The sequence below is a fragment of the Sus scrofa genome, chromosome 5 (assembly GCF_054392235.1).
Source record: "Sus scrofa isolate SSC_HxYL_T2T_F1_AM1 chromosome 5, Sscrofa_HxYL_maternal_Yorkshire_Landrace_v2.0, whole genome shotgun sequence".
Classification (NCBI taxonomy): Eukaryota; Metazoa; Chordata; class Mammalia; order Artiodactyla; family Suidae; genus Sus; species Sus scrofa.
Window position 1 is genome coordinate 111698350 of NC_139387.1, and position 25698 is coordinate 111724047.

General features: G+C 41.5%; 1 protein-coding gene across 16 annotated transcripts in view; it reads right to left on the reverse strand.

Moving 5' to 3' along the window:
* The window catches only part of LOC146403622 (uncharacterized), a 145227-nt gene that overhangs the window by 73036 nt on the left and 46493 nt on the right, over positions 1-25698 (reverse strand). For 9 of the 16 annotated variants that reach the window (XR_014804635.1, XR_014804638.1, XR_014804634.1 and 6 more), the window contains 2 exons: positions 13827-13892; positions 7894-7982 (listed from right to left, as the gene is read on the reverse strand). Coding sequence is in view for 10 of the 16 variants with exons in the window: in XM_084957810.1 (XP_084813936.1) it covers positions 7894-7982; positions 13827-13892 (155 nt within the window). In the remaining 6 variants the exon portion in view is untranslated. Of the gene's footprint in view, positions 1-1760; positions 4096-7475; positions 7685-7893; positions 7983-13826; positions 13893-25698 lie in introns of those variants that run through there. The other 7 variants (XR_014804642.1, XM_084957808.1, XM_084957809.1 and 4 more) reach the window with 6 other exon arrangements.

Genomic DNA, 25698 nt, shown 5'->3' on the forward strand with positions numbered 1-25698 from the left:
CATACAAGGAAACCCCCATAAGGTTATTGGCAGATTTTTCAGCAGAAATGCTGCAGGCCAGAAGGGAGTGGCATAATATACTTCAAGTGATGAAAGGAAAAAACCTCCAACCCAGATTACTTTACCCAGCAAGGCTCTCCTTCAGATTTGAAGGAGAAATCAAAACCTTCACAAATAAGCAAAAGCTAAGAGAATTCAGCACCACTAAACCAGCTTTACGACAAATACTAAAGGAACTTCTCTAGGCAGAAAAGAAAAGGCCACAACTAGAAACAAAAATACCACAAATGACAAGGCTCACCAGTAAAGGCATATATACAGTAAAGGTAGGAAATCATCCATGCACAATTGTGCCACCAAAATCACAAATTGTGAGAAGAGGAGGGTACAAATGCAGGACACTGGGGATGCACTTGCAATTAAGAGACCAACAACTTAAAACAATCTCATGTATTTGACTATATCAAAACTTCAGGGCAAATTTAAACCAAAAATCTACAATTGATACACAAACAAATAAGAAAAATCAACTCAAGTACAACACAAAAGATAGTCATCAAACCACAAGAGGAGAGAACAAGAGAAGAAGGGAAGAAAAAGGAGCAACAAAACCAAATCCAAAATGTTAATAAAATGACAATAAGAACATACATATCAGTAATTACCTTAAATGTAAATGGACTAAACGCCCCAACCAAAAGACATAGACTGGCTGAATGGATACAAAAACAAGACCCATATATATGCTGTCTTCAAGAGACCCATTTCACTTTTAGGGACACATACAAATTGAAAGTGAGGGGGTGGAAGAAAATATTCCATGCAAATGGGAATCAAAAGAAAGCTGGACTGGCAGTACTCATATCAGACAAAATGGGTCTTAAAAATGAAGAATATTTTAAGAGACAAGGAAGGACATCACATAATGATCAAAGAATCAATCCAAGAAGAAGATATAACAATTGTAAATACATGTGCAGCCAACATAGGGTCACCACAATATATAAGGCAACTGCTAAGAAACTTAAAAGGAGAAATTGACAAGAGGCATAAGATTTAGCCCTTAAACAACCTGGTAGTTGTAGGTATGTTGTCACAGGAATCAGGATTTTCTTGGTTTTTTTTTTTTTTTTTTTTAGTGCCACACCCACAGCATACGGAGGTTTCCAAGCTATGGGTCAAATGTCAAATCGGAGCTACAGTGGCCAGCCTACACCATAGCCACAGCAACGTCAGATCCATGCTGCATCTGAGACCTACGCCACAGCTTATGGCAACACCAGATCCTTGACCCACTGAGCGAAGCCAGGGATTGAATCCACACCCTCATGGTTCCTAGTCAGATTTGTTTCCACTGCACCACAATGGGGACTCCAGGACTGTCTTGCATAAGAGATAGCGAGGTCTTTGGTGACCTTGGTGGGGGTGGGAGACAGGCTGCCATCGTCTGGGCATTTCCTCCCCAGCAAGCTTTGCATCTTATTGCTCCCTAGTCACTGTGGCACTTCTCTACCGAGCTACATTGCCTTTGCCTACGTGTTCCTCTAGGATTCACTTGCACTGCAAGAAAGGTTAAAGTGTGACCAAAGCATATGGCACTTCACTAAAACCGAGTATCAATGATTGGAGAGTTTTAATTTCTTCAAAGGAAAGTGTCTTGGAGATGCTTCCTTTACCTTTCCTTAGAGAATTGTCAAAAATAGGAGTTAACGCTCTTGCACAACACTTGCAAAAGTCTGTGAACTTCAAGAAGACGTCTCTTTAAGTGTGTAGCGTATATTCCATTTTATTCCAAAGCACACAATATTTTAATTCAAAGAAATTGCTTTTTCAGAAAGAACCATCAGTTTTCAAACTTTTCATAATTGGCATTTTGACAATGTACATTTAAATATTCTAAAGATAAAAGCTATGGATGCTTCAGTATTTCAGGATCTCTTTCCATGTCTTATGTGGAAAAATACACATGAAAAATTTTCCCGTATGTGGTTGAAAGTTCCTATGTTAATAGAATCAGGAGAATTAATTTTAATTCAAGAAAAGTCTTTTGGTTCTACATAAAAAGACAGTATAATCAGCTAACAAAGTTATAAAAGGCTTTTATGTGGGCATTTTTCAGACTTTGGTTCGATTAACAGCACATACGTACACACTTTTCCTAAACTTAACCCATGTTACAAGGTTCTACTTAAAATACCTTGACATTTTCCTTAGACGAAACTTGTGACCATATAGAACTGAATGACCATTAAAAACCCAAGCGATGGGCTACATAAATAAAATGGGCCTTTCTTGATAGGTACCAATGAGGTATGGAGATCATTTGGCTTGGCAATGTCCCTGACAAACAAACTAAGTCTCAGAAAATCAATCCAACGTAACACTCACACTGTCTCTAAAGATATAACCTGATGTCACCATCATCCAAGAGACGGTTCAGAGCAAAACCTTTTAATCTAAATAAACAAATCAATTAGTAATTTGCAAAAAGAATTCTTACTCTTACAGGATTTATGTATACATACACCACATGGTGTCTAATTACTAAGGCCTACCATCCTGAAATGTTTAATGAGAATACTTGAGTTCAGCACATCCACCTAAAATTTATAAGAGATTTCTTATAGGACTCTTGTAAGTTAGATGCCATGAATGATTTTAAAAGGTAATAAAAAGAAAGAGGAAGGAAGTGGAAAGAAATAGACAATTATCTATCTTCCGAAAACTTATTTCTAGCTAGAAAGAAGGTATTGCTCTTTAACAGTAAGCCTCCAGAAATATTTCAGCATTATGCTTGTCTCTGCCATTAAATGAAAAGCATTTCAAAGGCAGAGCTCATAGCTGATTTATCTTCCAAAGTGAGTACCTTCTGTTAACAGCATTTGCTCAGTAACTGGTTCTCAAATTGAAATAAATTGTCACTGTTTTGGTGCATCCAAAAACACCAATAATAGGATGAATCCTCTCTTTTATATACCATTTCAGATTCATTGATATCCATACAATAAATCTTCTGCATAAAGGATAATTAAAATCATGTTTTTTTAAAACAATGGTTTGCACAGGTGGGTTTCAAAATACTTGAGGGAAAAGCACGTGATGAAAACATTCATCTTTTAAAAACATCACTGAATATTTTAAATATCAGCATATGGTATTTTTCTTGAAATGAATACTGACTGATTTAGAGATATGCTCACTGGCACTCTTGCTAGGCATTTACTTGTGACCGTGTAGGTAAATTGGCAGTCTCAGTTGAAGAACACTTTGATTCTTTATTAAGTTGTGCCAGGTTGGGAGGGAAAGTCACTAAGCGAAAGGCAAGGAGGAGGTCATGTGTTGAATGAGTTCCCTGAAGATAGATGATCAGTTGACAGGCAATCAGTTTCTGCAAGGAAGGAGAAAAGGCTGAAGTTCGGCCGTCATAGAGGAGGGTCTAGTAGGAATCGGCCAGAAGGAAGAGCATGAGCAAAGGCACAGAGGTGAAAGGGTCCATGGACACTTCCCTCTGTTCTAGAAACCCAGGTGCCATTTTGAGTCCAGTCTTGATCAGTGGTGTCTGTTTTGTTTGCTGTGCCTGAGTGTTCTTGGTGCGTTGCCTCGTTCCCCAAGCCACTTTAGAATTAATGTCTTGCTTGGCTCTTGCTAGACCCACTGTCACCCCCAAATAGCTGAAATCTTCCCATCATACCAGAACACACTCCGAGCTGACTTTCCCAAGTCAGCTTAATATCCACTGTACTGGTCTGCTGTGAAAATGAAATCAATAATGTCTGTAAATTGTCCAGTGTGATGCCTGATGAATGTTACTTCCATTCCCCGTCTGAGCAACGCCCACTACTTAGGGTGGCTCTGCTACTGTGTGTAACTGACACCCTTACCCTCCACACACACCCAAGCAGATGGCGTGCTGTCTTGAAATACCAGCCGTTCCCTGTTGGACTGCTCGCTGCTGCCTGAGATCTGCATACAATACTGATGCCACCTGCATCGCCAGCTAGCTCTGTTCCTGCAGCACCTGCTCCATCTCTCTGGTGGGAGGATCTCATTTCCTGTGCTGGCCTCTCCCACGATGAAGCTTCCTGTCGACTTGTCCTGAAATAGGATACTAGGAACTTTGAGTCTAGAAAAAACTTGGGAAAACAGACCTGTTTTCTAATATTTGAAGACCTGACTCCTAAACAAAGAATTAGACCAGAGTTTCTAAATATTTTTTGTCTTTTGGTGAAACTTAGGGTTGCTTTCTTAGAGTAGTTTTTTTTTTTTTTTTTTGGCTGCACTGCAGCGTATGGAATTCCCAGACCAGGGATCAGATGCCAGACACAGTTGTGACCAATACTGCAATTGCAGCAACACTGGATCCTTAACCCACTGTGCCAGCTGGGGATTGAACCTGCATCTCAGCACTCCAGAGATGCTGCCAATTCTGTTGCACCACAGCGGGGAACTCCAGAACAATTTATTTATATATATATATGTATATATATATTTTTTTTTTTTTGGCTTTAGGACCACACCTGAGGCATATGGAGGTTCCCAGGCTAGGGGTTGAATCAGAACTACAGCTGCCGGCCTACAACACAGCCATAGCAATGAGGGATCCGAGCCTCATCTTTGACCTATGCCACAGCTCAGAGCAACACCGGATCCTTAACCCACGAGGATGCCAGGGATTGAACCTGCATCCTCATGGATCCTAGTCAGGATCATTAACTGCTGATCCACGAAGGGAACTCCCAGAACAATGTTTTTAAATGCACAAACTATAACACACAGGATTACAAGGAAAGCAACTATGTGGAAATACAGTTACCAAGATAAATATATATATATATATATATATATATATATATATATATATTTTTTTTTTTTTTTTTTTTTGCCATTTCTTCGGCCGCTCCCGCAGCATGTGGAGGTTCCCAGGCTAGGGGTCGAATTGGAGCTGTAGCCACCGGCCTACGCCAGAGCCACAGCAACTCGGGATCCGAGCCGCATCTGCAACCTACACCACAGCTCACGGCAACGCAGGATAGTTAACCCACTGAGCGAGGCCAGGGACCAAACCTGCAACCTCATGGTTCCTAGTCGGATTCGTTAACCACTGCGCCACGACGGGAACTCCCAAAATATTTTTAAAAACAAGTTTGTGATACAGCAATGGATATGATTTTTCTATTAGCACAATAAATAACAAGAAGCAGCAGCAGACCTAACAACCTCTGAAATTCCAAAGTTATGCTGTCAATGATATTTCAAGATTTCTGGAACAAATGGAATGTGATATGAAAATATGTGTGATTTCCGTTGTTGACAAAGTCATAGGGCTTGTTAAAAAATACTAAGATTTGTTGGCTTCATTCATAATTGAAGGAAATCTAAATTTAGTTACAGATAAGTTAAAATAAAGATGACATTTTTCTCCCCACCAAAGTTCACAGATCCCTGAAATCTATGCATGGATACCCTTGGCCCAGGCCTTCCCCTCTCCCATCCGTACAAGGACTGTGAGGACCAAAGACTGCACTCACTCTGTGCCGTTCAAAGGAGCAGAACCAGGCTCAGTGCGTTCAGGAAATCCACAAAGGCAGATTTCAGTTTTGCGCACTGAAGCACCTCTTAACAATGAAAACCCTGGAGTTGCCACTGTGGCTCAGCAGAAACAAATCTGACTGGTATCCCTGAGGACATAGGTTTGATCCCTGGCCTCACTCAGTGGGTTAAAGACCCAGATTTGCCACGAGCTGTGGTGTAGTTTGCAGACGTGGCTCGCATCCCACATTGCTGTGGCTGTGGTGTCGGCCAGGGACTGCATTTCTGATTTGACCCCTACCCTGGGAAACTCCATTTGCTGCAGGTGTGGCCCTAAAAAGACAAAAATAAATAAATAAATAAAAATAAAACAATTTAAAATCCTCAAAAATAACAGGCCACTTAGTGACAAAATCAGTTTTTCATCGCTAAAAACTATTCAAAAGAGGTTGAATAGTACTAAGGAAAGATTTCTGAAATGAAACTGGGGCCCCATTTACTTAAAATGCAAAGGGAGTAATGATTTCTAGAAAGAGGCAATGAGGGAGGCTTGCTAACGTCTGCCAGGCAGGGCGTAAAAGGCTTTATAGTCACCCGCTCATTCAGTTCTCCTGGAGCACGGGAAGTAGGCATTATCCTCTGAATAGCAGCTCAAACACCTCACAGGGAGAATTCAAATATACATATACGCCAAGTCTATCTGTCAGATTATCAAGAATAATACTATTCTAGGGGCTTTACATGTGTTAATTCATCTTCACAGCCGCTCTAAGATGTAAATGATCTTATCATTTCCATTTCACAGATGAGAAAACAGAGGCACTAAGATGTTGAATAGTTTGCCAAAAGCTGCACAATCACTGGATTTGAACCCAGGCAGTCTGACTCCAGAGTCCACGCTGGTAACCACCTAGGCTACGCTGCACCTATCACGGTACTCGCAATTCTGTTTGATGCATATTTAAGATTTCTCTCCCCAAAAAGACAATTATTATGACGCTGAGTCTCCCTAGGACCAAGTTTCTCTGCTGAGTGTAGGACTAACGTCTCCATCCAAGACTTTATTCCCTTTCCTGCAGCACCTGTTCCCCTTCAAGACCGAGGAGCATCAAGGGAAGGGAGGGGCTGCAGCGGCAGGGTCCTCTGGGAACTTCCCAGGTACGAAACCCCTCTGTGTCCCTGTCTCTTATTCGTAGGAGAAGAAAAAGGCTTTCATCTCCTAGAGCCTCCCTGAGTTCCAAAGACCTGACTCAAGCAGCTAAAGATCAGGACAAAAGGCAGAGGCCTCCCAGTCCCTCCTGGGGGGCTACGGATAAACGTCTGATGCATACCTTCGAGTTGTTGTGCAGAAAGTAAGACCGCCTTCCACCAGGTGGCAGAGGGTGGTGACTATAAACTGACCACACGCATGTGGACCCCAGACTGGCTGGAACCTGAAGGTGGAGATTCTTGAAACATCAGGGTGAGGAAGCCCTGTTACATCCCCACTGACCAATCAGAAGAGGGACGACGAGCTGGCGATGCGTCCTGTGACCCTCTCCCTACCACTGTCTTCAAAACCTTTGCCCCAAAGCCGCTGGGAGTTGGAGCCTTTTGAGCATGACGTGCCCACACACTCTGCGTGGCATGGACAATAATGCCGTATTTTCTCCACCACAACTCAGGGTCAGTACAGTGGTTTTACTGAGCAGTGGGCGAACAGACCCAAGTTTTGTTCTGTAACAACAGTTCAAAGACAGAAAACGGAACGGCCTTAGCAAAGCTAGGCTTGTCTGGGGCACATAAATTCAAACTAGGCCTGCAGTTTTGTTCACCACTACACTAGACTGAAGACCTCTGACTCTCATCCTAATCTACCTTTACTCTCTATGCTCATAGCTAAGCAGGGAAGAGAGAGAGTTTCTCGCTTCTTGATTCTTTTTTTCTTTTTCTTTTTACTGCTGTACCTGTGGCATGTGGAAGTTCCTGGGCGAGAGGCTGAATGGGAGCTGCAGCTGCAGCCCTATACCTCAGCCACAGCAATGCTGGATCCAGATCTGAGCAGCATATTCGACCTACGCCACAGCTTGTGGCGGTGCTGGATCCTTAACTCCACTGAGTGAGGCCAGGCATCTAACCCCCATCCTTGTGGACACTATGCCAGGTTCTCAACCTGCTGAGACACAACGGGAACTCATGACTTCTTGATGCCTATTCTTTCATTCTGTCAGGGCTGTTGGATGAGTCAAAAACAAATTACCTGAAGCCAAAGCAAAAAATCACTGAGCAGGACTCTTCCTACCTGACTCTGTCTTTGTTAGGGACACATATGTCAGCTTTAAGTCCCTCTGTGAAACAAGTAAGAATCTCGCTGCAGCGCCTTACCATCTCCCCGGGAGACTTCTCTCCCTCTCGCCCTCCTGCCGAATATTCCTTGATCTTGCACATCCATCAGAGGAGCACAGCAAGGAAACCTGGAAAAGAAAGAAAAAACGTAAAAATTTCCAAACAATAAAATGAAAGAACAGACCTTTCGGGATCCATCCCTGTCAGTTTGACTCAGAACCAACTTGTTCTGCCTCTGTTGTCTGCTCTTTTAACCACTAATGTTATATTTTTAGTCTCTGAGGGCTTCTCCTCCATGGTCCATCACTGACAATGTGCTCCAGGGAAGAAATGAGAAGCACCCACTCTCAGGAAAGCTTCGTAAACTGCAGCTTTGATTCTTGCGAAGCTGGGTTTCTCTGTCCTACAGCAGATTCCAGGATAGTGATTCATAAGCTGAGATTTATGACTCGCTATGTTCAAAGAAACAAGCAAAAAATGTTTATTTCTGTCCTCTCAGGAAGTCATCTGAGTCACTAATATGTCTCTGTTGGTTTTTTGATTTTTGTTTTTTTACTTTTTAGAGCCGCACCCACGGCATCCCAGGCTAGAGATGGAATCGGAGCTGTAGCCACCAGCCTACACCCCAGCCACAGGAATGCAGGATCTGAGCCGAGTCTGCAACCTACACGACAGCTCATGGCAACACTGAATCCTTAACCCACTGAGCAAAGCCAAGGATCGAACCTGCATCCTCATGGATCCTAGTCGGATTCGTTACTGCTGAGCCACAGTGGGAACTCTTCTTTTGGTTTTTAAGACTACAGTTTTCTATGAGTCTATTTCTGTTTTATAAATGGATTCTTTTGTATTTTTTTAGATTCTATATGTAATAATATCATATAATACTTGTCTATGTCTGACTTATTTCACTTAGTATGACCATCTCTAGGTCCATCCATGTTGCTGCAAATGGCAATATTTCATCCTTTTTATGACTAAGTAAAAAGAAAGGGGGTCGGGGAGGATTATTAGGAGTATGATATTAGCAGACATACTGCTATATATAAAAATCAGTGAAAAGGAACTGCTGTGTAGCACAGGGAACTATATCCACTAACTTAAAGTGGAAAATAATCCGAAAAAAATAGATCTGTAACAATCACTTTGTGGTATACATGAAACTAAGACAATGTCGTAAGTTATGCTTCAATTAAAAAAAATAGTTTTGAGTAATCATATAACAATTTTCACGAGAGTCGATATAGACTGACAGACATTATAATGAGTTAGATTCGGTCAAGATAATTGAACCATTTGTTGAGCCCTCTACTTGCAAGGCAATATATTAAACATTCACATACATTCTATCATTTGATCTTTACAAAAACTCTGCGAGGTATTAATATCTGTGGCCCGCATTTTATATGAATGAACAAAACAAAGTGATTAAGCAATTTTTTAAACAAAAAGCCAGTCACTCATAAGTGGGGGCTCTGGAACTCAATCCATGTCTGTCAGATTCCAGACCTCAAGTTAAGTAACCCTCTGTTTTCAATCACCAGGGAACTTTCTCAACAGCTGAGGCCGCTGGCAAACATGCTGAAATACTCGGTTCAGAGCCATGCATTGAAGTCCTCTATCCACTTCCAAAATATGTACCCCAAGCTATTTTTCCTGATCCTCTGTGTCTTGAAATCCTTTCAGAAAATGCTGTTTCTATGTACTGAGCACCCTCCATGGGCTGATTAGTATAAAATAAGTTATTTTTAGCAAGAAGAAAAGTCTTTTCTGGGGGTCAGTTTCATAATTGCAGCGACCTCTGCTGCATTTATGAGCCTTGCTGAGTCTGGCTGAAGTCACTGGGGTGATGAGCTGAATATGGGGGTTCTGTCTCATTGACCTAGGACAGTCCCTACCGTACCCACCTCCAAGTCGCCTAAGAGGAAGAAGGAAGGCTGCTAGGCCAAGTCACTGGGGAAATTTGGATGCCAGTCACCAGATTCAGATTGGCTCACTGTGTTTGAAAAGGGGTATTCACCCAGGGACAATATTCTCCTTATGGGCCCTCCTTCTAGGAAAATTCTTTTAGTGCCTCCAGCTGTTTTTCGACCTTCTGGTCAGGTATTCACAATTCAAAAATAACCATTTAAGGAAGTGCCAGGAGTTAACTCAGGTACTTTTTATTAGTTCAAGTCAGGCACTTACTCCCTCTTGCTTAAGCCACCTGTGCTGCTGTGCCAAGGGATTGTTTCATCAATAAACACTGAGCTGGGAGTTCCATTTTGGCGCAGTGAAAAAGACCCCAACTAGTATACATGAGGATGTGGGTTCAATCCCTGGCCTTGGCCAGGGAGCCAGCATTGCTGAGAGCTGTGGTGTAGGTCACAGATGTGGCTTGGATCCCGCATTGCTGTGGCTGTGGCACAGGCTGGCAGTTGTAGCTTCGACAGGACTCCTAGTCTGGGAACTTCCATATGCCTCAGGTGTGGCCCTAAAAAAATAAAATAAAAAATAAACACTGGGCTGGAGTTCCTGTCGTAGCTCAGCGGAAATGAATCTGACTAGCATCCAGGAGGATGCAGATTCCATACCTGGCCGTGCTCAATGGGCTAAGGATCTGGTGTTGCTGTGAGCTGCGGTGTAGTTCTCAGACAAGGCTCAGATCTGCCATTGCTGTGGCTGTCGTGTCGGCCAGCAGCTACAGCTCTGACTCAGCTCCTAGCCTGGGAGCCTCCACATGCCCCAGGTGCAGCCCTAAAAGAAAAAACAAAGCAAAACAAAACCAAAAAACAGTGGGCTTTACTTAATAACTTATTAGCGGTCAGAAGACCAAAAATTTTACTGGGCACTTGGTAGTAATTATTGTAGTAAAAAGCATTTCATGGGAATTTATTCTCTTCTTTAAAAGAAATATAGACTATAAACAATGGAATCTTCTAGAAGAAAAAAGGAGAAATCTTAGGTTGGCTGAATTGGAAGATTTTTGTGTTTTTATATTTCACTGCATCATTCTGACTTCAAAGTCTTAGAAATCTTTTGATAAACACGATTGAGAAGAAACCTTTTGTGAGCCCGAGAAATATTTTAGTATTGTTCTGATTTATTTTTAATTTTTGCTTATAAAAATTATGAAAGATTTTCCTTTCTTTTCTTTTTCTTTTTTTGGCTGCCCTATGGCATATGTAGTTCCTGGGCCAGGGGTCAGATCCAACCACAGTTGTGACCTAAGCCACAGCTGCAGCAACACCAGAGCCTTAACCCTCTCTGCTGGCAGGGATTGAACCTGCATCTCAGTGCTCCCAAGATGCCACAGATCCCATTGCACCACAGCGGGAACTCCTGAAAGATATTTTTTGTTGTTTTGTTTGCTCATTTTTGTCTTTTTAGGGATGCGCCCGCAGCATATCGAAGTTGCCAGGCTAGGGGTCGCAACAGAGCTGCAGCTGCCAGCCTACGCCAGAACCACAGCAACACCAGATCTGAGCCATGTCTGTGAGCTACAGAACAGCTCACAGCAACACTGGATCCTTAACCCACTGAGCAAGGCCAGGGATTGACCCTGCATTCTCATGGATACTGCTTGGGTTCATTACCACTGAGCCACAACGGGAACTCCATCCTGAAAGATAGTTTTTAAAACAAGGAGCACTAATGGCTGATAAATACCAAAAGAGTGTTCTAATTTTTGCAAATTTGTAAAAGGTAAACTTCAATTTTCCACCCATGAAATAAAAAAAGGAAGGAGATTAATGTGCTTCAACGGTTGCAGTGGTGTGGTTCCTATTTCATGGGTGAGTTTACATTCAAACAATCATTCTGACAAATTATTTAGCAAATTGTATAACATCCTTAAAAAGGTTATTTCCTCATATCTTCTTAATCCAATAATATAGCTTCTAAAATTCCATTCTAGGAGTTCCTGTCTCGTGGTGCAGCGGAAATGAATCTGACCGGGAACCATGAGATGGCAAGTTCAATCCCTGGCCTCACTCAGTGGGTTAAGGATCCAGCATTGCTGTGAGCTGTGGTGTAGGTCACAGACGTGGCTTGGATCTGGCGTGGCTGTGCCTGTGGTGTAGGCCAGTGGTTACAGCTCCAATTCAACCCCTAGCCTGGGAACATCCATATGCTGCGGGTGCAGCCCTAAAAGGCGAAAAAAAAAAAAAAAAAAAAAATCTGTTCTAAGAAAACATTTGCAGATGGAGACAGAGATTTACAAACAAATGCACTGACCACAGCTATGTCAGCAGCTCATGCTCTGAGGTGTCTTATGAGTCAGCTATGAAGTTCAGCACCCACAGCATCTTAGATGGAGTTTAAAAAAAAAAACAAAACTGGAATCAAGGCTTTCCTCTGACCCCCTTAACTGCTGGTTGACTCTAGAAAATTACTTTTTAGTCTATTATTAAACATTTTCATCTGCAGCATAAAATACTCTTTAAGATCACCATACTGTGTGAGTACCCAGCTCTACTTATACATAAGCTAATGGAACTTGAGTAAATCTCTGTGCATCAATTTTCCTATCTGTGGAATGGGGACAGTAATAGTTCTTACCATTTAGGGCTGTTTTGAGGACTGAGTTATTTGTCAATGTGGCTTGACAGGACTTGGCATTTAAGAAGCACTGTCTTGCACTGTGTTAAATGAATCTGCACAATGAAGATAATAACCTCTCTTTTACCAAACTGAGGGAAGGATTACATGGATGACATATGTGAAAGGATTCTACAAACTACAACACCTTATGCAAGCATCATGCCGTTATGAATGAGCTAGTTGGAAGCAATGTCAACAATCTTACAACTTCATGGAAGAAAAGATTTCACCTGCTAGAAATCATACACGGAGTAGTAACTGACTTAGCAAACTAAAGCAAAAGGAAATTTCGTTCTGCATAGCTCAGACAAAAACTGCTGCAGAATGAAGCTGGAGGCAGAAGCAACGTTACCAGGGAAAAACAGAACTGATAAATTGTCAGATGTGTGGACCCTGTCAGAGGGGTTCTACCAAAAAGTTGTGGCATGGAGTTCCCGTGGTGGCGCATCTATAATGGATCAACTAGTATCCATGAGGATGCAGGTTCCATCCCTGGCCTCACTCAGTGGGTTAAGGATCCGGCGTTGCCATGAGCTGTGGTGTAGGTCACAGACGCGGCTTAGATCTGGTGTTGCTCTGGCTGTGGCGGAGACTGGCAGCTATAGCTCTGATTAGCCTGGCAACTTCCATATGACAAAAAAAAAAAAAAAAAGGTTGTGGCAGGAAGGAAATGTAGTGTAAGATGCATGTAGAACAGATAAGATTTATGCTTATGGCCATTATACTAATATCTACGTTATTATATCTATTAACATATATCTAACCCCGATTTCATTATTGGTAATAAACACTAATTTAATCTAATACGGATTTTAGAACTGTACTTGAGTCATGAAGTTGGAAAAGTACATATGTTTGAATGAGGAGGAGGGGGCATGGGATAGGATCAAATCCTTATCTTTCATAATAGGAACTGTTCAGAATCAACTGAGAGATGGAAGTGAGAGTCAGACAGATGAAGATCCAAATATCAACTTCCCAAATGAGAAACAAGATTTGGGTCTAGGACGCTTTGAGGGGAGCGCCCCTAAGAAGTAGAGTGAGAAGGTGGGAAGGAAGGAAGAGCCGGAAAGGGGTCTGTCAACGAGCCCAGTCCTGAGAAACCACGTGGAACCCGCCTCAGACCTGTGCCACCAGGAGTTCGCATCTCGGCGTGGTGTTTACAACGATCTCACATTCATGTGGGTTCCCTCTCAGGCCTCCCTCAGTGGATCAAGGATCTGGCGTCACAGTGAGCTGTGGTGTAACAGGTTGCAGAGGCGGCTCAGATCCTGAGTTGCTGTGGCTGTGGTGTAGGCTGGCAGCTGCAGGTCTGATTCAACCCCTAGCCTGGGAACTTCCATATGCCTTACGTGCCACAAGAGCAGCCCTAAACAAACAAACAAACAAACCTGTCCCACCAGTTGAAGATGGTGTTGATTCCTCTGTGCTTTTGCTTCCAGTAGTGCAAACAGTGCCTGTGGAAAAGCAAAGAGATGCAGGGACTGTCAGCAGGACGGAAACTCACTAGAGCCGCAGCAGGTGAGCTTAGAGGCTGGGGATGTGGGGTGGGGCCTTAACAAAGTCTGCCAAACATAAGGCGGAATGAAGCATGGAGTTGAAATATTGCTAAAATTTCAACTATGAGTTAGGCTGACAGTTGTTCCATCACTGGCTCACGCATAGGCAGTGTTTGCCCCAGTACATTCACAGAATGAAGTGCAGAGCAGAAGGCACGGTGCTTAAGTAGGTGTGTCCAAGAGAAAGGAGGAGGCTGAGCTGGGCCTATTCTCTAGCCAAGTGTGTCACTTCTCCCTGGAAAGGGTGGGGGCAGAGGAGGGAGGGAGGGCTAGGGAGGATTCACTGACAGCTTCTGCAGGGAAACAGAAGGCCAGGGAAACGGAGGGCCCGGCAGAAATCAACATATAAAAGCCAGCACAGACATAGAACACTTACTGACCTAAATCACAGCAATATCTGGTTTGATCCACCTTCTAGAATAATGACAATAAAAACAAAAATAAACCAATAGGACCTAATTAAACTTAAAAGCTTTTGCACAGCAAAGGAAACCATGAAAAAAAAAGAAACAAAAAGACAACTCACAGAATGGGAGAAAATCTTTGCAAACAATGCAACTGACAAGGGCTTAATCTCCAAAATACACAAACAACTCATATAACTCAACAACAAAAAAACAAACAACCCAATCAAAAAATGGGCAGGAGGAGGTCCCTTTGAGGCTCAGGGGAAACAAACCTAATATCCATGAGGACACAGGTTTGATCCCTGGCCTCACTCAGTGGGTTAAGGATCTGGTGTTGCCAGGGGCTGTGGTGTAGGTCACAGAAGTGGCTCGGACACCAAGTTGCTGTGGCTCTGGTGTAGGCTGGTGGCTACAGCTCCACTTCAACCTCTAGCCTGGGTACCTCCATATGCCATGTGTGCAGCCCTAAAAAGACAAAAAAAAAAAAAAAAAAAAAAAACAGAAAAAAAGAGCAGAAGACCAAAACAGACATTTCTCCAAAGAAGACATACAGATGGTCAATAGGCACATGAAAAGATGCCCAATATCACTAATTATAAGAGAAATACATATCACAACTACAATGAGATACCACCTCACCAGTCAGAACGGCCATCATTAATAAGTCTACCAATAACAACGTCTGGAGAGGGTGTGGAGAAAAGGGAACCCTACTACGCTGCTGGTAGAAAAGTAAATTGGTACAACCACTATGGAAAACAGTATGGAGGTTTGTCAGAAAAATATAGAACTGCCATATGATCCAGCAATCCTACTCCTGGACATATATTCAGACAAAACTGTAATTCAAAAAAGATAATGCACCCCTATGTTCATTGCAGCACTATTCACAATAGCCAAAGCATGGAAACAACCAAAATGTCCATTGACAGATGAACAGATTAAGAAGATGTAGTACATATACACAATGGAATACTACTTAGTCATAAAAAAGAACAAAATGCCATTGCAGCAACATGGATGCAACGGGAGATTCTCATACTAAATGCAGTATGTCAGAAAGAGAAAGAAAAATACTATATGATATCACATCTGTGGAATCTAAAATATAGGACAAATGAACCTATTTACAAAGCAGAAATAGGAGTTCCCGTCGTGGCGCAGTGGTTAACAAATCCGACTAGGAACCATGAGGTTGTGGGTTCCATCCCTGCCCTTGCTCAGTGGGTTAACGATCCGGCGTTGCCGTGAGCTGTGGTGTAGGTTGCAGACATGGCTCGGATCCTGCGTTGCTGTGACTCTGGCGTAGGCCGGTGGCTACAGCTCCGATTCGACCCCTAGCCTGGGAACCTCCATATGCCTCGGGAGCGGCCCAAAGAAATAGCAAAAAGACAAAAAAAAAATAAATAAATAAATAATAATAAAATAAAATAAAATTTATAAAAAAAAAAAACAAAGCAGAAATAGACTCACAGACATAGAGAATAGACTTGTGGTTGCCAAGAGGGAGGCGGGGAGGAAGTAGAATGGACTGAGAGTTTGGGCTTAATAGAAGCAAACTATTACCTTCAGAATGAATAATGTCCTACTGTATAGCACAGGGACCTATATCCAGTCTCTTGGGACAGACCATGATAGAAGATAATATAAGAGAAAGACTGCTTGTGTGTGTGTGTATATATATATATATATATATATAGAGAGAGAGAGAGAGAGAGAGAGAGAGAGGGAATGACTGGGTCACTTACTATATAGCAGAACTTGGCACAACATTGTAAATCAACTATAATTAAAACTATATATAACATGTGGCGGGTGGGGTGGGGTGGGAGTTAATACAGAGGAGTTCCCTTGTGGGGCAAGTTCTATTTTTGGCATTGTCACTGCAGCAGTTCAGGTCAAGGTCGTGGCACGGGTTCAGTCCCTGGCCTGGCGACTTTCACATGCTGCAGGTGCAGCCAAAATAAATAATAAAAGCTGATACAGAAAAGAAAGACAGGGAAGGAAGAAAGAACAAAAACCGTTTTCACATGTTATTTCACATTATCAAGGTATATATACCTGATAAAAGGAGTTATCTCTTGGGAAATACTAATCAAGATGAGGAGAACAGAAGAGAACTGCTCTTTTTCACAGAGACTTAATCACACTATTGAACTTGCATAAAGGTATTGATTTAAACATTTAAACATTTAATGTGAAAAAACTAAATGGCAGACCCATCATATTAAGGGGGGAAAAGTTTTTAAAACAGGCATGACAGAATAATCCTAATTTTTACGAAGTCTACACAAGGAGTTTTTACTATTATAATCAAGAAAATACAAATACATACTAATTACTTTAAAAAATGAAGACGAGGTAGAATCACTGATCTGTTGGCTCCATATATACGCACTTAAGTATTTGAAATTATTCAGTAATTAGTTCTAAGAAGTAACAATGAGAATAAATATAAGAACATGAGCTCAAATACTAAGCTAGTTCAAATACCTCTGAATGATTGAAGAGTCTGGGGCCCACAGGGAAGTAAATAATACAAGTAAGGTACCGACATAAAATGCAAGAAACTCGATTTGGAGTTTAAAAACTAGGCTGGCGTTCTGGCTCAACCACCCACCAACTCAGTACTGTTGGTTTTTCGCGAGACAAGTTTCTACAATATTTTCTTAGCCTCTTTGCTGAAAACTCCCTCTTGTCCTGCTTCACTTTACCCCATCTTCCTGCTTGAAACACAGTCGCAGTGACGGTGACTGACTTAAGCTGAAGAACAAAGACCTAAAGGCATAAGCTATTCACAGGGTCAGCTGAATGAGGACTCAATGCATTGGTCTGGGCACATGGACCTGTGCAGATTGCCACGCTGTTTGCACTGCATGATACGTCCTCTAAGGAATAAGAGGAAGAGGAACCTCATGGCCAAGGGGTTCATGAGCGGTTGTTAGCAAAATATGCATCAGCAAAGAGAGCCAAGGTGCAAACCTAGGCAAGCTGTCTGCAGAAGCACAATGGTGATTCTCTAGATGCTATGCAGATAGCTGACGCCAAGCTTCCTCAAATGCTAATGACTGTTAAATGCCTAAAGGTCGGAATAAAAGCTTAATCAGCAACCGGCTACATGACCTTTAAAGTAACTTAAAAAAACCTATATCCTATACCTACAACCCCCTTCTCACGTGACATAATCCTAAAAAACACAATAAAAGCAGTGTGGTTCCTTGAGGCAGGGCTCTTGTGCCCCGGTTCCCACCTTTACTTCAGATAAACGTGTCTGTGTCTTGTTTTATGTTAACCTTTTTCCGTAAGTCTCACAGTCCCCGTTCTTCAGCCCCATCCTGCTGAGCTGGTCTCGCATTGGTTAAGTTCTTCAACATCACTGAGACTTGGGTTCTCTCTGTAAAGGGGAAATAACTGACTTCACAGCGTTCTTGTTGAGATGATGTGAACTAAGGTATGAAACCACTGTGAACAGTTATGTGAACACATATTCACAAATAGATACATATTTTAAAACTCTTCTTTAACTACCAGGTTTTAAAGCCAAAAGCTAACTATAAATAACCTGTTAAAAGAAAAATTAGAGAGTTCCCATTGTGGCTCAGCAGTAATGAACCTGACTTATCCATGAGGACGTGGGTTCAATTCCTGGCCCTGCTCAGTGCCTTAAGGGTCTGGTATTGCTGTGAGCTGTGGTGTAAGTCACAGACATGGCTTGGATCCTGCATTGCCGTGGCTGTGGTGTAGGCTGGCAGCTATAGCTCTGATTCAACCCCTAGCCTGGTTCCATATGCTGCAGGTGTGGCCCTAAAAAGACAAAAAGAAAAGAAAAATTATAAGGGAATATTTTATTTTTATTTATTTATTTATTTATTTATGTTTTTAATGGTTAAATAGTTTCACTGAGAATTTATTTACATTTACCTATAGCATTTGCTTTTTCTACAACATTTTTTTGGATAATTGATTATAAATACTACCTATAGAAAATAAAATTAGGAACAATAAATAACTTATTAAATTGTAGCTTATAGTACATGACCTTTGTATTGGCCTAGAGTAGCGTGTATATTTATCATATTTGCAAGAGTTAGAATACAGTGTTTTCTTTTTTTCTCCCCAAATTAACTTAATGATTTAGAGAAATATTCAGAAATATATAGGATAAAATTTATTTTGGATATGTCAAAAATAAATTCAGTATATGTATTTCTAAGTTACTGAATTAATTATAATTTGAATTACATTGTTATTTTCTTTTTTTTTTTTTATTTTCCCACTGTACAGCAAGGGGGTCAGGTTATCCTTACATGTATACATTACAATTACAGTTCTTTCCCCCACCCTTTCTTCTGTTGCAACATGGGTATCTAGACATAGTTCTCAATGCTATTCAGCAGAATCTCCTTGTAAATCTATTCTAGGTTGTGTCTGATAAGCCCAAGCTCCCAATCCCTCCCACTCCCTCCCCCTCCCATCAGGCAACCACAAGTCTCTTCTCCAAGTCCATGATTTTCTTTTCTGAGGAGATGTTCATTTGTGCTGGATATTAGATTCCAGTTATAAGTGATATCATATGGTATTTGTCTTTGTCTTTCTGGCTCATTTCACTCAGTATGAGATTCTCTAGTTCCATCCATGTTGCTGCAAATGGCATTATGTCATCCTTTTTTATGGCTGAGTAGTATTCCATTGTGTATAAGGGAATATTTTAAACTTTTTAAGTCCGAAGGTGAGGCCTATGGAAATTCCCAGGCTAGGGGTGGAACTGGAGTTGCAGCTGCCAGTCTACACCACAGGTCACAGCAACGCAGGATCCTTAACCCAGTGGGAGAGGTCAGGGATCAAACCTGCATCCACACAGATACTAGTTGGATTCGTTTCCACTGTGCCACAACAGAAACTCCCTAAACAGTTTTTAGAAAGTACATATTAAGATAAATATTGTAGATAAATATTACCATCTCTAAGTGCTGGCTAGTACCCTAGCATACATGTAACAGTCCTGTGTTTTTCAGCTTACAGTTTAAAAAATCTGATTATAAAAGTAATGTGTGCCTACTAATATATAAATATACATATATATATATCCTCAAATGTATCTTCAAAAAATAACTTAATGGCCATAAAACATTCCATTAAGCAGCTGCAGAGTAATTTACGAACTTCTTATGTTAAGACACACCAGTTTCCAACTTTGCGGTGTTATAATTAACCCAGGCTCAGTATGCCCCTTCGTGAATCTCTGTAACCTGAGTCATACTTGCCTATTTACTCATCCGCTTCTAACCACTGGACAAATGTGAGAGACTGTTCCTTTTTTCGCCACTGTTACTTGGCAAGGTACTTTGCCTACTATGTTACTTTGCCAGGCCTTCTGCCTGGCACACGTTGTTTACATATATAAATATGTGATGTGGGAATGAACAAAGGAATGAATGGATTCTGCTATTTCCCCACAGAACTCAAGGTGTATTGCAGAGAAGACTAACAAAACGAGATAACCTTTCTGAAAGTCCTCTGTGTCTCTGAAACTTTATCACCTCTTAATCTGCATTACTTTCCGTGTTTCTATTGTTGCCATAAACCAGAGCAATAAGAAAGAAAGGTTTGAGAAGCAGGTGTGGGCATCAGTGAGTACCGAGAGAAAGGCATGCCACACATCTCTCCTAAACTCTGGCAAGCAAGCTCGATTTAACTCTGCCTTGGCAAGGACAAAGCTTTCATCTTAATGGAATCTTCTGCCAGCACTACAGTTACTTAGCTGTTTCAAAGCAGGAAGTAAGAGAGAAAAAAGATTGGCTTGGGGGAGGGGAAATTAGGGGAGGAAAACATTTTTCTCATTTTCAACTTAAAGTATGAGTTAGAAATACACAAAGGGGAGTTTATGGGAAAAAATGCAGAATGCAGCATTGACTACATCTGCATACGTAAGCTCTATACTAGAGTCAAAAAAAAAAAAAGTATATTTGCTCAAATCTGGATATAGTGTACTGTTCCAAAGAAGCATATTGAAAGCACTCTAGAGGTTAAATAGCCTGGGGGCAGTGTGTATAATACACAAGTAGTGCTATATTAGGATACTTTCTGGTTAAAAGGGCACAAAGGAACCTCTTGGGTCATGGAAATAGTTGCTACCTATCTTGTCAGGAGTGGTGACTGCATGAGTGTATATAATTTTACTGGACAATTTGAACCAAATGCTCAAGCTCTCTGTGCAGTTTACTGAACTAAATTATATATCCGTTTAAAATATTAAGTAACAGGAGTTCCCATCTTGGTGTGGCAGAAATGAATCCACCTAGGAACCATGAGGTTGTGGGTTTGGTCCCTGGCCTCGCTCAGTAGGTTAAGGATCCGGCATTACCATGAGCTGTGGTGTAGGTCGCAGACGTGGCTTGGATCCTGCATTGCTGTGGCTGTGGCACAGGCCGGTGGCTACAGCTCGGATCCGGCCCCTAACCTGGGAACTTCCATATGCTGTGGGTGCGGCCCTAAAAAAAGATAAAAATAAAATATTACATAACAAGAATTTTCCTTTGCAAAAACAACATGCATTCATCCCGGAAAGTTTAGAGAATACAGATAAGCACAAAGAAGAAAATAATGACCTGGACTTCTGCTGCCCAGAGACAATCACCCTTAACATCCAGGCTGTCTCTACCGGTTTTCCCTTATCCTCCCTCCCAGTTACGAGGGTACCTGAGAAAGCAAGAGTTATGATGTGGACATAATCAGTTAACTACCTGACTGCCTATAAACTCCGTGCCCATCCAAACATCCTCAGCTTTACACCAGCTCCCATCCCACCCATCCTGTCAAAGGGCTTGTCGGGCGGTTCTCCTCTGACTTTGGATGTAAACATCCACAAATGTAATGGAACTTGGATCAAAAGTAGATCATGAACTTTTAAAAACAAGACACATTTCATCAAGTCAGCCAACACAATGCTGGAAAATTGCGAGGCCACGTAAAAACCATGGAAAAGGGGGCGTTGGATGTGATATGCATGTACTGAGAGAAAATAAGCTGGGATGATGATAAGCGCTTCAAAAGAGAATGATGTGATTATCAAAGGCTAAAAGAAGCCTTTGGAAAATAAGGAAGCCCTCAAATTATCTTTGCTACAAAAGTTATGATAGTACCACAAAAGTCAATCATAAAGTGGTGAAGAAGGTTGTATCATATTGTCACACAATTTTTGTCCAAAAGAAAAGTCAAAATCAACATTTTCAAAGTTAATTTTCGATTAAACATTTAAAAAACTATTTCCTGTAACACAGCTTGTCAAATATTAATGTGCCTGGGAATCATTTGAAAATCTTTTTTTTTTTTTTTTTTCTGTTTTGTTTTTTGTTTGACCAAACCTGCGGCACGTGAGCTGTGGCTCAAACCCATGCCACAGCAGTGACAACACCAGATCCTCAACTCCTCAACCCGCAGAGCCACAGGGGAACCCCCCTGAAAATCTTTTTAAACTGCAGGTTATAATTCAATTAGATCGGAGGAAGGGTCTTAGGTTCTGCATTTCTAACGAGTTCCCAGAAATACACACAGGGTTAGTCTCTGGACCTCATTTGAATACCACGGTGATCTATGGCGACTCACTTTTAAGTGGCCTTTGTCTAATACTCATTAGCTTTATCCAATACGCAAAGTCTCCCTATCCTTCCAGCTGTTTCTTTCTTAACTGTAGCTGTTTTACCACGTTCTGTCAATTTCTGCTTTACAGCAAAGAGACCCAGTCACACATATACAGACATTCTTTTTCTCACATTATCCTCCATCATGTCCATCACAAGTGACTGGATGCAGTTCCTTGTGCTGCACAGCATCCTTCCCACTATTTGTAATTTAACTGTTCTAGATCCATGGTTTTCAACTTATAAATGAAATCGCCTGGAATGGAAAGCTTTTTTTTAAGGGGGGGGGGATCTTTTTGTCTTTTTAGGGCCACACCCATGGCATATGGAGGTTCCCAGGCTAGGGGTCTAATCGGAGCTGTAGCCTCCGGCCTACACCAGAGCCACAGCAACGCGGGGATCCGAGCCGTGTCTGCTACCTACACCACAGCTCACGGCAATGCCGGATCCTTAACCCACTGAGCAAGGCCAGGGATCGAACCCACAATCTCACAGTTCCTAGTCAGATTCATTCCTGCTAGGCCACGATGGGAACTCCTAGAAAGCCTATTTAACCGTGGATTGTTGGGCCCTATACTTCCCTCTTGCCAAATCTTGAGTGGGGTCTGAAAGTTTGCCTAACTGGTTCCCAGGTGACACTAAAACTGCTAGTCCTGGGACCACACTCTGAGAACCACTGCCTTAGAATGACTGCAAATAACTTCTAGAGAGTCGCCTACAATACTTGAATTACCTTATGCTCTGTAATATTTGCAAAACACAGAGGACAACAGAAATTGTATGGATCACATGAACATGCCCCAGCATGTACCTGCCTCCGTGTGCTTGGTACTTACTGACCTGGATCTAGCTCATTGCCAAGGGTTCGTCTTGACTGTGTATGTGTAGGTCAGTGGTCACCAACTGTTTTGACTCCAAAATGACTTTTGATGATTTTCTGTTCCTTTGTATAATATTCACTCTATTTCTAGAGAGAGCAATGAGACTGCATATGTTAGAGCAGCTTAGACGATCAACCGCTCCATCTCACTTCTGCTCACAAAGGATCCCCTCTCACTTTCCGAGTGGTGGTTGCTCTGCCATCATCTTATTAGTTGATTGTGCGTGCATTATTAGAACATGCAAAATAAACTCCCGTGTATATCAGTATAAATGGCTCACAACACACACTTTTGGTATGGATCCTTTCAGGCAATCCTCTCACCTTGAGATTATTCAGTTAAATCAGATAATACGACCTGTAAATCCACTTCCTGCACCGGTAACCTGTGATAAAAGGCAACAGGCAAACAAGGAGCAAACCATTTAAGGCTTTACTACAAGTCCTTTTTTTGAGGAACTCCCACTCAGGATACTGCAAACATTGAATCACTACCCTTAGTATGGTGATTCTCTAGACAATTCACCTAACTGCATTTTCATCCAGCACACCCGGGTTTGCTGTCGATCCACTGGATCCACTGCGATATCACGGGACAGGGTCAGATGCCCCAGGGTGAAGCAGAGCAGTGGTTAAGCCCCCAGCTCTAAACCCAGATAGCCTAGTTTAGATCTTGGCTCTACTACCTACTGTAAGCTGTGTTCTTAAGCAACTGACGCGATCACTCTGCCCAGTTTCCTCATCAGTAAAATGGGAATAATAATAATAGAACGAATTTCACAGTGTCATCGTGAAACTCAAATAAGTTAATATGGGTAAAGCATGTAGAAAAATTCCTGGCACAAACTAAGGTCACAATAAGCGTTAGCTATTTTATTATGTCCTGAACATTGAACTGGAAGTCAGAAGACATGGTTCCAGTCCTGGCTTTGTCACTGATCAGTTTTATGACTTTAGACAAGCCATTTAACTTTTCTGAGCTTCAAGTGCAAAACAGGGCTTAGGACCCCTGCCTTGACAAATTGACAGAACTATGGTCTCAAGGAAAATAGTACATGTAAATGTCCTTTGCAAAAATGAAAGGAACTATGCAAAAATAAGAGCCCTTCTTTGTAATTGTATTTCTCTTATATCATAATACATATTATCTAAAATTTTTTTTGCGATTATTTTATTTATTTTTCAACGATTTTAATTTTTTTCCTTATAGTTGGTTTACAGGTGATTATTTTTTCTTACATTTCATAGCCATTTAGTAATTTATTTTCTGAAATGAAAAATGAAACTCACTTGAATACAATTTCTAGAGTACGCGTTCCTCCACTAAAAAAAAAAAAAAAGTGAAACATCTGGCCTTTCTAATTTTCCAGCTGTATGGTGTAATATAAAAAGTATGAGCTTTGTGAACAAAAGCCCAACATAAGTTCCATGGGAGTTGCAAAGGTCACTTAAATTCTCTAAGCTTCCATTTTATCATGGAGATAATAGTATCCAGCCCACCTGGAGAGTAATGAAATACAAGCAAAAGTTCATAGATGCCATAAATTAGGGTAACGTCATGTGTATATCTAGCCTAGGAATTGGTGGGTTTTTTTTTTGTAAAAGACTAAATAGTAAATATCTTAGGCTATGTAGGCCATAATCCTGTCACAACTACTCAACTCTGCCACTGTTGCACAAAAGTAACCAGAGACAATATATGAACAAAGGGGTGAGGCTGTGTTATAATAAAATTTATTTATGGACACTGAAGTTTGATTTTTTTTTTTTTTTTTTTTTGTCTTTTAGGCATTTCTTGGGCTGCTCCCACGGCATATGGAGGTTCCCAGGCTAGGGGGTGAATTGGAGCTGTAGCTGCCGGCCTACGTCAGAGCCACAGCAACTCGGGACCCAAGCTGCCTCTGAGACCTACACCACAGCTCACAGCAACACCAGATCCTTAACCCACTGAGCAAGGCCAGGGATCGAACCTGCAACCTCATGGTTCCTAGTCGGATTTGTTAACCACTGAGCCACAACGGGAACTCCTGAAGTTTGATTTTTATATAAATGTCACATGATAAAAATCTTCATTTGATTTTTTGAAGCCATTTCATTTACCATTCTTAGCACAAAAATAAGCAGTGAGCTGAAAGCAGCCTGCAGGCCATAGTTTGCCAACTGCTGGTGCAGAACAATGCCTGACATGTAGCAGGTAGTAGTAGGTGATACTCGGCACATACCTTTGATGTGTAAACCACAAATCACTGGATATAATCTACTGGCACCTCTGCTTGTTCCCCACATGCTGTCAAGACCACCAGCTCTTGGTCTATCATCCGTGTTCTCGGTACCAGAGATAATGCATCTGGAATTGTGGGCCTGGCATTATCTAAGGCCATTTGATTTGAACTTTACTAAGTCTTTTATGTGTGTCTAATTTTAAGTCCTTGCTTTTAAAGAGAATATTAAGAATCTAAGCAAAAAAAAACTCATTCTGAAATTTCCAGAAAATGGAGAAAAGAAGAGATAAAGAGGCTCACTCGTAGTCATACTGTCCAATCAATTCCTGTTTAGTTATGTTTTCTACCTCCCCCTTTGAGGACCGCTGCCTTTATTTAAGGAAAAAAGCAAAAAAAAGTAAAGCAACAGTTAGGTAGTTTTGCTTCCTCTGCCATCTGTCAGCATTACATCATTTTCTTGCTCCAAACTTAATGTTGCTGTTGTTTTAAGGGTTTGTTTTTTTTGGGGGGAGGGAATTGTTTTGTTATCCCCAACTTAGCTGGTTCTGTGCTTTC